Here is a 13,029-nt window from a genome sequence, read left to right on the forward strand (position 1 = left end):
TCCGCCCTTAAAGGGCAAATCTACCAAGGCCTTTTTTGAGGACTGGTCAGCCGACCAGCACTTCAGCCATATAAGGCGGCGCAGAACCACTGCGTAGACAGAAGCCCTGGAAAGCAAAGGAATCGAATCCATAGCCGCCTCACAGAGAAACTTCTGACCCTGAATCAACTGTTCAGCCAGGTCCCTAGAGGACTCGGAAGCACCTTGGACCTCCAGCTCCTGCAGCAGGAGCTTCGCCCTTTCAGTTAGCGTCTGAGCAACCAGGGCTCCGGCCAGAGCCGGCCTTACCGCCGAACCCACCACCGAGAACAGGGAGCGGGCCACGGCCTCCACTCTCCTATCAGCGGGGTCCTTGAAAGCAGGAGCCCCCTCCACAGGCAACATAGTAGCCTTACTCAGTCTGGACACAGGAGGGTCCACCGACGGAGGAGTGACCCACTTTTTTTAAAAAGTCCTCCTCCAGGGGGTAACGGGTAGCAAAGCTTTTAGGAACAGTAAAAGCCTTTTGCGGTGTATCCCATTCCTTATATAACATATTGTCCAAATAAGGAACACAGGGGAATACCTTAGCGGTACGCGGTGGTTTGCGGAATCCAAAAGGAACTGACACCGCTGGTGTCTCCGCCACATCCTCTAAATGAAGAGTCTCACGTACCGCAGTAATAAGAGCTCCAACAAATTCCTTGTCAGCAGACTCCGCAGCAGAGTCATCCTCGCTGTCCATGTGGGTTAAGCCCGCATCCTCTGACATGACAGAACCAGAAGCAGCAACAGCGTTATCAGATTCTGCGTCAGAGACATCCCCAGAAACAGCCTCCGGGGGGGGGCGCTTTTTACCCACCAACCGAGCACTGGCAGCTTCAAACCTGGTGAGAAAAGACTCCAGGACAGCCGACACCGACTCAACAGATGTGGCAGGGGAAGGGGCGCTAAGGGTTAATTCCGGCATTGTGAGGAATGAGGGGCCTGATTCAGGCTCCATATTGCAGCTGCCGTGTCACCCCCACTGCCAATGGCAGGAAAAAAGTCCCCCACAGGTCACCTCCCGGCCGCTAGAGCACAGTATGGGGCCCCCTAAGACTCACCCCCCCCCTGGTACAGCGCTGTCTGTAAAGGACAAGTGTGTGCTGAGGAGAAGCTGCAGCGCTGCGTCTGTTCCCTCAGAGGATTCGCGGTCTTTTTTCCCCGCCGAAACGGCCACTAGAGGCCGAACTTGTGCTGAAAACGGCGCCGGCCACAAGAAAATGGCCGCCGAATAACACAAGCGCGGCTCCGGCAAAATGGCCACCATTGCGCAGTTTTAAAAAGACACTGTACCCAAAAAAGACGGTACACTAAAACAGCACACAGCACACACAAAAATGCCCAGAATGACCACCACAGTCCCCTGCAGCGACACAGAACAGCCCCAGCCATACCCGAGTGAAAAAAATGAGCCCCAGGGAAAAAAAAAACCTGCACAGCCGTCACCCAAAGGGGAAAGGAGGGAAGGAATAAGGGAGAGAGGAAAGCAGGGAAAAACCCTCAGTCGACCTCCCAAGGGAAAACATTCCAGCCAGACCACTTACCTGAGTAAGGGGCCACTACTTACCTGTCCTGCGACTACCCGGCTGGAGGTATCCCAGACAGAACCAACGTCCGCGAACGGCATGGTTGTCAGCCAGACACACTGTGACAAGGCCATAGAGACCGGTCATATGTGTGCCCTAGAACCGAAGTTCCCCGGCCGCCCCTGGAGCAACGGGGCCTGTCGTGGACGTCCCAAAGCGGAGCTGAGGGCCGGCACACGCTCGAAGGCCGAACCTGGGGGGACTACAAGGGTCGAGGACCCAGCCTGCCACCCAGTCGGCTGTTGATAGAAGAATCGCAGGATTCAAAAATAAAAATAAAATAAAAAAGCGAGGAAAAAACTTGCAAGATGCAAAAAAATTTGAAAGAAAAAACTCCAGAGTCCAGGACTCCAGAGAGAGCCTGACTCTCCTGACGGTTAGGCAGAAACAAACTGAAGCTGCTGGAGCAGGGTGTGGGTTATGCCTGGGGGAGCCACGCCCCCTGGGAGGAGCGGCATTAAGGAAAGTTTTTAACACCTTAAGTGCTGTAGAATTCTGCCTAAATCTCCTGGTAGGAAGAAGCATAACCCTAAGGTCAATGAAGGCTGTGTCCGTCTATGAACGAAAGAGAAAATTTTTTTTTACAAAATTTTCGTTCTTTTTTTAATAATAGCGAAAAAAAAAAAACCGCAGAGGTGATCAAATACCACCAAAAGAAAGCTCTATTTGTGGGGAAAAAATGACAAAAATGTCATTTGGCTACAGTGTTGTATGACCGAATTATTGTCATTCAAAATGTGAGAGCACCGAAAGCTGAAAATTGGTCTGGTTATTAAGGGGGTTTAAGTGCCCAGTGGTCAAGTGGTTAATAAGTGTAGGTGGTAAATAAAATGGGCATTGCACACAACCTTATTAAACAAGAGCCTCAATGGCATAATGAAGAAAACTATAAAAATAAGATACAAGTACTTCTCCAAAAAAAATAAAAAAAATAACCTGATACATATAGAATGTGTTTATTTTATACACATTGTAATAAGCGTCAGGAGGTTGTCTGGCATTCATTATCCCCATCTATAAAACACGGCAAGTAGAACAAGAAAATCATTTATAGAGCATATGTCTTATGTAGTGTAAGAGCGTCACCAATAATTGTCAAAGCTGTTCCTATGACAACTACACTGACGTATTTTATTAACGGCTGTCAATGTTCTATTCTTGGTAGTATAGAAGACACACCTCAAATGTTGTTTCTAACCTCCGGTGAAATAAATGTTAAAAAATAAACAAATGGTAGAAAGCTGGCAAATTGCAGATTTCTCTATAATCTCCTAAGCCCAGATAAATGCTGCAATAACAAAGTTATAAATAGAAGTGTTATACTATGGAAGGTGCAGCACTGCCCTCTAGTGCTTGTGTTGTGCCTTTACAGCAGCAGGTCAAGCCTTAGTCAGAAAGGGAAAAATAGAAAAATTGCTATACAGAAGCCTTTAACGTTTTCCATCATATTGCATGATTTACAGTGCCTTGGAAAAAGTATTCATACCAGGGGTCAAGTCCTGGGGAAAAAAGTGTGGGAACTCCCACCCAAGATCCACTCCCCCACCCAAAAAATAAAAAAATACGCTGATATGCATAATCACTAAACCGCATGTTTTTTTCCCCGATCCACTGTACCTTAGTAATCCTTTATGTTACTGGCCGCTTCCTGTATATGGATTCATCGGGTAGTGTGCGGGTATTCCGTCACTTCTTCGATGCCGCAATGTCTCCCTGGAGCTTTTGTCATTGTTCCCAGGAGACATTGCGGAGGTCTGCTGCGAGTTATCGCAGGATTTAGAAAGAACTTGCTTCGAGCTGGGCATCGCCGCTTAGTGAAGGATTGGCTCTCTAGTCCTGCAAAGGGAACTGAGTTCCTGCTGTGAAAAAAAGTGCAGGAACTCAGTTCCCACCCGTTCCCGCAGGACTTGAGCCCCGATTCATACCCCTTGCAATTTTCCACATTTTGTCACGTTACAACCAAAAACGTAAATGTATTTTATTGGGATTTTATGTGATAGACCAACACAAAGTGGCACATAATTGTGAAGTGGAAGGAAAATGATAAATGATTTTAAATTTTTTTCGAATAAAAATCTAAAAAGTGTGGTGTGCATTTGTATTCAGCCCCTTTTACTGTGATACCCCTAACTAAAATCTAGATGAACCAATTGCCTTCAGAAGTCACCTAATTAGTAAATAGAGCACCTGTGTGTAAAGTAATTTCAGTATAAATACAGCTGTTCTGTGAAGCCCTCAGAGGTTTGTTAGAGAACCTTAGTGAACAAACGGCATCATGAAAGCCAAGGAACACACCAGACAGGTCAGGGATAAAGTTGTGGAGAAGTTTAAAGCAGGGTTGGGTTATAAAAAAATATCCCAAACTTTGAACATCTCCCGGAGCACTGTTCAATCAATCATCCGGAAATGAAGTGTATGGCACAACTGCAAACCTAAATGTAAAAAAGGAAAAAAAGGGGGAGCACCGACCTTGCGTATTACCGATGACAAGGTTTAATTATAAAAATGTACAAAGATCAAGGCTACTCACAAAACAGGTTAAAATACAAGCGTATACACCACTCCGTCCTGAAGGCCTTCCACTGGAACCAGACAGCCGGAGAGTCCAGACGACATATAATACGGCTTAGGCCTCGTACAGACGAGCAAACATGTACGATGAATACGGTCTGCCGGACCGTTTTCAGCGTACATGTCTGCCCGGAGATTTCTGTATGATGGCTGTACCCACCATCATACAGAAATCCGCGCGTACTCGATACGCGGCGACGAGGCCGTGCCGTCGCCACGACGTGCGCGGCCCTGGCAGTTCAATGCTTCCATGCATGCGTCGAAGTCATTCGACGCATGCGAGGGATGGCGGCCGCTCGGACATGTACGGTAGGTCGGTACAGACGACCGAACATGTCCGACGGACAGGATTCCAGCGGGCATGTTTCTAAACATGTTTAGAAATATTTGCCCGCTGGAAAAAGGCCCGGCGGGCAAATGTACAGTGGAATCCTGTCCGCTCGGCTGTACAGACGACCGAACATGTCTGCTGAAACTGGTCCGCGGACCAGTTTCAGCAGACATGTTCGGTCGTCTGTATGGGGCATTACGCGTTACGAGGGCAAGCCCTCTTCTTCAGAGCCAAAGTGGTAGTATCCTGACCTCTCTCTGACCCCCTTCATAAAAGTGTGTGTGAGTGTTGTAGTCGCATGTCTAGGACTACGCCCCCCCCCCTACAGGCCACTACCCCCACACAGGGGCATACAATTAACCCTTCAGTTTACACTACACCATTATTAGACCACTATTCCATCTACACAGTTATCCACAGTATGTATACAGAGGAGATTACAATAGCTACCTACAGTGTGTGGGTGGGAGTTGTCTGCGTTCGGGATCCCATGCTGCCATCTGCCACTGAGCCTTCTTTCACCATGTCATCACCGTAGAGTTGCCATCCCATCTCTCGTGGGACGCATGCCGACCGCATACCCGGAAGTGGCGAAGAATATGCGTTCCACCAGTCACTTCCGGTGTCGGCAGACATCACTACCGCCCCATCGATGTGCTATGTGTATGTCAGTAGATGCCCCAGAAGCGGCGTTAGATGCGTTTCACCCACTGCTTCCGGTATCAACAATCATGTCTACCGCCCTAACAGGGTGCCTGGAATACGTTGGATCTACAGCGCCGCCCATACATGGGCCGGCCATAGAAGTACATATGGACCAAACACCTTTGTGGCCCTTAGTCTATGCGCGGTGCAATCAGCTAATGTCCCCACAGACCAGGGATTGGGAAGAGGATAAATGATAATAATAATAATGATAATAATAATAATAATAATAATAACAATGGTTATACACCAAGTGCCAATTGGCCTATATGGCAGCACTTACTGTTGTCTGTGGGGTCTTATTACTGTCTGCACATAATGCAGCAGGCAGAAGGTGCTCTGATCAGATGAGACCAAAATTGAACTTTTTGGCCTAAAACCACACTGCTATGTGTGGCGTAAAACTAACACTGCACATCACCCTAAACACACATCCCCACCGTGAAACATGGTGGCGGCGGCATCATGTTGTGGGAATGCTTTTCTTCACCAGGGACGGGGGAAGCTGGTCAAAAGTTGATGGGAAGATGGATGGAGCCAAATACAGGGCAATCTTAGAAGAAAACCTGTTAAAATCTGCAAAAGACTTGACTGGGGCGGAGGTTCACCTTCCAGCAGGACAACGACCCTAAACATACAGCCAGAGCTACAATGGAATCGTTTAGATCAAAGCATATTCATGTGTGGCCCAGTCAAAGTCCAGACCTAAATCCATTTAAGAATCTGTGATAAAAGACTTGAAAATTACTGTTTATAGATGCTCTCCATCCAATCTGACAGAGCTCGAGCTATTTTGCAAAGAAGAATGGGCAAAAATTTCACTCTCTCGATGTGCAAAGCTGGTAGCGACATCCCCAAAAAGACGTGCAGCTATAATTGCAGTGAAAGGTGGTTCTACAAAGTATTGACTTAGACCACTTTCACACCATAGCGTCGGCGGTAAAACGCTGCTATTTTACCGCTGACACTATGGGCGGATTTGTGAAAGGGTTAAAACCGCCCACAATGCACTGCTTCAGCATTGCGGGCGGTATAGCCGCGCTGTCCCATTGATTTCAATGGGCAGGAGCGGTAAACACCCTGCTCCTTCACTGCTCCAAAGATGCGGCTAGCAAGACTTTTTTTTTTAACGTCCTGCTAGCGCTCCACTCCAGTGTGAAAGCCCCCGGGTCTTTCACACTGGAGACAATAGAGCAGCACTTTTAGGGCGGATTGCAGGCGCTATTTTTAACGTTATAGCGTCTGCAATACGAAATGGGTTTTAGGGGGGCTGAATACAAATGCACGCCACACTTTTCAGATATTTAAAAAAAAATTGAAAACTATTTATCATTTTCCTTCTACTTCACAATTATGTGCCACTTTGTGTTGGTCCATCACATAAAATGCCAATAAAATACATTTACGTTTTTGATTGTAACATGACAAAATGTTGAAAATTTAAAAGGGGTGTGAATACTTTTTCAAGGCACTGTACCTCCTCCCCAAGTTACACAACCGAATACTACATTTTTTTGTAATGCTTAATCCTTTTTTGCAGGACCCAGATTCATATTTTCAGCTTTATAACAAGAAAGATGTACCACCCAAGGCCTCCTGGGTTATGTTGATGTCACACATCCCAGGAAGCTTTGGGGCAATCTCTACTGTATTGTGCATGCGCTGGGTGATCACAACTGCACTGAGCATGCACCACAGCCTGCCATCAGGGAGCCGATGGATTTTTTCGTCAGAAATCCGATGAAGCCGACTTTCATCAGTCTTGCAAAACGCGGTGACGTAAAACACTACTACGAGCCGAGAAAAATTAAGTTCAATGCTTCAGAGAATGCGTCGACTTGATTCTGAGCATGCGTGTATTTTTCTCCGATGGAGTTCCACACAGACGATCGGAATTTCCTATCGTTTTTTTTATCCATAGGAAAAATGTAAAACATGTTCTATTTTTTTTTACACCGATGAAAAAAAGACCAATGGGGTCCACACACGATCGGGTTGTCTGATAAAAAAAGCCCATCAGACGTTTTTCATCGGACAAACCGATCATGTGTACACGGCTTTAGTCTTCTATTGCATATACTACCCACACTTCTTTGGCATTGTTTGTAATATCGCCAACCTTGTCTGTTTCTAGAACCATGCACAGACCACTTTGCTTAAAGCGGAGGTTCACCCTCAAAATGAACTTTCCAGCATCCTTAAAGCGGAAGTAAATCCATCAATTTAACAGTTTGAAAAAGCAGTTACATTCCTGGCATGCCGGGAATGCTAACTGTCACATTGGTTGTGCTCTCAACCAAACTGTCAAACCATCCAATGGCTGGTGTCATAACTGATCACATGTGCAGCATCATGGCAGTTGAAGATTAAACAGAGGCCAAGACGCACCTTAGCAGCCGTCAATCAACTCCTCTTCGCTTAGAAACGCCCATTCCCCGCAGGATTCCCCGTTCGGAGCCGGAAAACAAGGGCTCATATAACGATAAGTACAAGTAAAAAAAAAAAAACAGCATACTGCAGATGTTAGCAGTATGCTACAGCTAATGTCAAAAAGTGGATTTTTGGGTGAACCTCCGCTTTAAATGATGGACGTTATAGTATTGGGAGACGAACCAGTCAATACACTTCACATCTTGGGTCTCCAAACCAACATACTCGGATGTGGTCAAGAAGAAGAGGGAATATTTAGTGCTGCACATTCCTAAAACAAAATGTCTTGAATTAAAACACAGTTTATTTTACCAATGACATTGAAAAGTGGAAAGCTGCATTCGGAAAATGTGTACATGATATAAAAGCAATTGTAACTGAAACAGAAGGTTGCATTTTTTCTTAGAAAATAAGTATATTGTGCTCATTTGAAGTCATACTTCATGGGTGCAGTTGTGAAAAATAAAGACACTGGTTTAAAAATGGAAATAATATTTTATGCTGATGAAAGTTACTTGACTTTGTGATGAGATTGAAGTATCATGCTGCAACTAAACACACATGGAAAACTATGATAAGGGGAACACCTAGAAGTATTACGCTGCTTACCTCTGGGATCAATAGGAATATTGTAAGTGTCCCCAAGAACTATTGGCAGTGTTAGAGAGCAAGAAAAGAAAGAGGAGCAGGAGGAAGACAAAGGGCCAAAACAACAAGAGGAGGAACAGAATATCAGTTTACTTCAGTTAAAGAAGAATATTAAAGATACAAAGCAAAAATTACAAAAGTAGATAAAGTCAGTAGGACTTCAAAGGGAAGTGAGTGGAGGAAAGCACAAGAAATGTAGTAGAACGTGATTACAAAAATAAAATAAAAACTTAAAAGAACAAAACAGAAATGAAGATAAGACCGGACAGACACTGATAATAAAGTTTGAGAACTTCCACAGTTTGGCAGATGCCTCCTCAAGAATAAAAGGTGTGAGGACCTCTGCCCACTCTCTCTCTAGTAATGCTGGGACACACTGCCCTCTCTCCAGTGACACACTAAACAGGCTGAAGTGCAATACAGGCAGCACAGAGATTACCCAGAAAAATGGGAAATAATGGCTCCTGATCACAAACACCTCTAACACCTGGATGAAACTGCTTGTACTGGCCCCTAGGGTAGTCCTAATAGACCGATCTTAATTCGAGAGTTTAAGGTGCACCTGTGCCCAGACTATAAACACTAAAGTATTTGCAGACTCCAAACAAGTACCGTATTTTCCGGCGTATAAGACAACCTTTTGGATGCAAAAAAATGCATGTTTCAGGCTGCGGGCATCCATGATTTAAAAGCCGCGCCTCCTCCTCAGACTGTTCCGTGATAGGCGGAATACTCATTTTCCCAGCAGGGCCTCTGTTCAGTGTTCCGCCTATCACGGATGCCTTCTCATCCTTGGACGAGAGGACGTCCATGATAGGCGGAACACTGAACAGAGACCCCGCTGGGAAAATTAGTGTTCTGCCTATCACGGAACAGTCTGAGGAGGAAGCGTGGCTTTTGAATAATGGATGCCCGCAGCCTGAAACATGGATGTCCGCAGCAAAAAAATAAGGTAGGGAGATCGTCTTGGCCGGAACAGTAGAGGCATGTGATGGACAGTGGGGGCATGGAATGGCACAGGGGGGGCATGGAATGGCACAGCGGGGGCATGGAATGGCACAGCGGGGGCATGGAATGGCACAGCGGGGGCATGGAATGGCACAGCGGGGGCATGGAATGGCACAGCGGGGGCATGGAATGGCACAGTGGGGGCATGGAATGGCACAGTGGGGGCATGTAATGGAATGGCACAGTGAGGAATGGAATGGCACAGTGAGGCATGGAATGGAATGGCACAGTGAGGAATGGAATGGCACAGTGAGGCATGGAATGGAATAGTGAGGCATGGAATGGAATGGCACAGTGAGGCATGGAATGGAATGGCACAGTGAGGCATGGAATGGAATGGCACAGTGAGGCATGGAATGGAATGACACAGTGAGGCATGGAATGGAATGGCACAGTGAGGAATGGAATGGCACAGTGAGGCATGGAATGGAATGGCACAGTGAGGAATGGAATGGCACAGTGAGGAATGGAATGGCACAGTGAGGAATGGAATGGAATGGCACAGTGAGGCATGGAATGGAATGGCACATTGAGGCATGGAATGGAATGGCACAGTGAGGCATGGAATGGAATGGCACAGTGAGGCATGGAATGGAATGGCACAGTGAGGCATGGAATGGCACAGTGAGATTTGAAAAATGCCTGTTCCTGTCAGCGGTTGTTCTGGCTACCCCTCAGCTTCCAGACAGACTAGTAGGAAGGGGGTAGTCTTATACGGCGAGTATATCCCAAAACCAACATTTTTCCTGGAAAAATAGGGGGTCGTCTTATACGCCGGCAAATGCACTTGGACAAGCCCCTTTCACCTCTAACTATAGGCATTTGGAGGAATTTGTCTTCAACGTTTGCAACAGAGGCACTAAAATCTAAGCTTGTTCTCCATTACTTTTCTGTTCTACCTGTAGCAGATGGTCCCCTGAGCGCTGGCCACGCTCTCTGCATTTAAGATGCCTCTCCATCCGAGCCATCTATGCGTTTCATGCTTCCGGCTCTCACCTTCAGACGCTGCATTCTTCCATGGAAAGATAGCCAGGCAGCAAGCCACTCTCCTGCTTCCTGTCCCTCCTGCACGGTTCCTTCAGAACAGTCCATAACAGATGCTCAGAACGTGTCCCCCTGCCCAGAAGTTCAGAGAAGTTGCATTCTGAGATCTAGAGCCAGAAGCAGTGTACATTTAGCTCAGAAAGTGTTTGTGCAGGTGTATTCTGAGCTACCTATGTACACAGAAATGTTTAATAGGGTGCCATAAAATGTAATAATTAAAAAATCTGAGCATTTAGTACTACTTTAACGTCCATAGTCTGGGCACAGGTGCACTTGACCCATGCCATGTTCAGAAAGGTTGTCGAGTATAATGTTCAAGCACCAAGAGGTGCCAACATATAACTGCACAAGCTTCTAAACCCTGCCGTTACACCTGAATGCTAAGCTGTTTTGACTGATACACCCTGGTAGTGTCAAAGCTTGCCTTACTCCTTCCCTCTCCCACAAATTCCATTTGGCCTATCACTGTGACAGGATGCCTTACTGCCACAAAAGGAATATGCAATGCCTCTACTTTATACTTTTAAATACATCATTTAATTTTCCTGCATCTGGACAAAAAAAAAATACGTTATAAAGGGATACAAAAAAGCAATAAAAGAATAAAACGTAACAATAACAGACAATTTAAAGCAATTTACACACCCATGTCAGATGCTGGCACTATGGGTTCAAAGCTTAATGCAGATTTAAAATGTATATGTAAAGTGCATGTCTGTCATGCACATCTCCCCATGTTTTATTCCTTTAAAAATGTTGCAATTACAGAAAAATACCTGGGGAAGCCGACAGAAATCTAGTAAGCTGCCAAGTTCATGCAGCAGTCTAAAATGTTGCTTCTGCTGCAGAGAAATCCCAAGCAGTTTTGTCACCCTGACTGTTTTTCATCTTCTGGACTACAGAACTCCACCTATCCCCCACCTGTCCCTCTCCACATGCATACATTGACATCTTACCCAGCAAAACAAAGCTGCTGCCTTGATTCCTATGAGCCTGCCCACACACTGTGTGTAGGAATACATCTCTTGGGAGATGTTGTTCTGGGGGGGCATGTCCACATCAATAGGAACTGACCTACTAATCCCTTCTACAGTATCAGCAGCAGCCCCTGTTAGAATTATACAAGCTAGGTGATGGCATTAGACGGAGTGATAAAAGTGATTTCTTGCTACAGGAACAACATAAAAAGACAAAAATATAGCTGAATATACTTTAGAAGGTGAAAAGGGGAGTTATGGGGGTAAATTTGAGCTATGCCTATTCTAAGTTTTAAATGGTGCATACCACCACAAGACAGGGGAAAAAATAACTGCAGTACCAGGTTTCGCTGATAATTACCGTATATACTCGAGTATAAGCCGAGGCATCTAATTTTAACACAAAAAAATGGGAAAACGTATTAACTTGAGTATAAGCCTAGGGTGAGAAATGCAGCAGCTACTGTAAGCGGAAAGGGAGGGTCAACAATGCCCATTTGCACGCCTCACTGTGCCCATCCTCACTGTGCCGATTGCAACCTCACTGTGCCCATTGCAGCGTACCTGAAATTCTTCACAGGCTGCACTGCGGGAGTCCATTTTTTAAAACTCGCGGCTTCCCCCTGGTCCCGTCCCCTGATAGGCGTTTGACACTGTGTTCAGTGTTCCGCCAATCACAGATGTTCTTTCATCCTCGGACAAGAGACGGTCCATTATAGGCGGAACACTGAACACTGTGGCCCGGATTCAGAAACGAGATACAACGGCGTATCTCCAGATACGCCGTCGTATCTCTGAGTGCGGGCCGTCGTATCAATGCGCCCGATTCAGAGAATCAGTTACGCATAGATTTCCCTAAGATCCGACCGGCGTAAGTGTCTTACACGTCGTATCTTAGGCTGCATATTTACGCTGGCCGCTAGGTGGCGCTTCCGTATAGTTACGCGATGAATATGCTAATTAGGTATTAAATAAAACATGCCCACATCATCCCCATTTGAATTAGGCGGGCTTACGCCGCACAACATACGTTATGCCGCCGTAACTAAGGGCGCAAGTCCTTTCTGCATACGGAACTTGCGCCCTAAGTTACGGCGGCGTACCGTTTCTAACCTACGTTACGCCGCGCCGTCAGATACTGCAATGTATCTGAATCCGGCCCAGTGTCTGCTGGGAAACTGAGTCCGAGAATGAAAGAACGTCCGTGATAGGCGGAACACTGAACACAGTGTCAAACGCCTATCACAGAACGGGACGGGACCAGGAGGAAGCCACGAGTTTTAAAAAATGGACGCCCGCAGCCCCTTAGGTACACCGACTCTAGTATAAGCTAAGAGTGGTATTTTCAGCCCTAAAAAAAAAAAGGGGGGGCTGAAAAACTCGGCTTATACTCGAATATATACAGTACATTAAAAATGTGACAAGAAAACAGATAACGCACAAAAGACGACATCTGTATGGAGAATAGTTTTGCACCAAAATGGACTTCCATGTGTGGAATTGCTGGTGGAATTCTGGAAGTTGCATAAATAAAGGATAGTAGAAGTAAGAGATTACCTTGTGAGGCCAGCATGGCTCCTGCTGTCTCCTGAAACTCAAGCAACTGTTGTAGGAAAAGGATGGCCTGTGTGAGAAACACAATTGCTGGATCATTACAGTTTTAAAATAGCACAATAAACATGCCAATGGAAAGCAAGAAGCAGCC

At 46.0% G+C, this 13,029-nt stretch overlaps 1 protein-coding gene across 9 annotated transcripts in view; it reads right to left on the reverse strand.

Annotated features, from left to right (window-relative positions):
• Positions 1–13,029, reverse strand: part of LOC120918451 (exocyst complex component 7-like) — an 86,796-nt gene that overhangs the window by 27,045 nt on the left and 46,722 nt on the right. For 5 of the 9 annotated variants that reach the window (XM_040330034.1, XM_040330032.1, XM_040330033.1 and 2 more), the window contains 2 exons: positions 12,882–12,948; positions 8,257–8,295 (listed from right to left, as the gene is read on the reverse strand). In XM_040330034.1, the coding sequence (XP_040185968.1) occupies positions 8,257–8,295; positions 12,882–12,948 (106 nt within the window). The remainder of the gene's footprint in view (positions 1–8,256; positions 8,296–12,881; positions 12,949–13,029) is intronic. The other 4 variants (XM_040330038.1, XM_040330036.1, XM_040330037.1 and 1 more) reach the window with 1 other exon arrangement.

Source organism: Rana temporaria, chromosome 12 (assembly GCF_905171775.1).
Source record: "Rana temporaria chromosome 12, aRanTem1.1, whole genome shotgun sequence".
Lineage (NCBI taxonomy): Eukaryota > Metazoa > Chordata > Amphibia > Anura > Ranidae > Rana > Rana temporaria.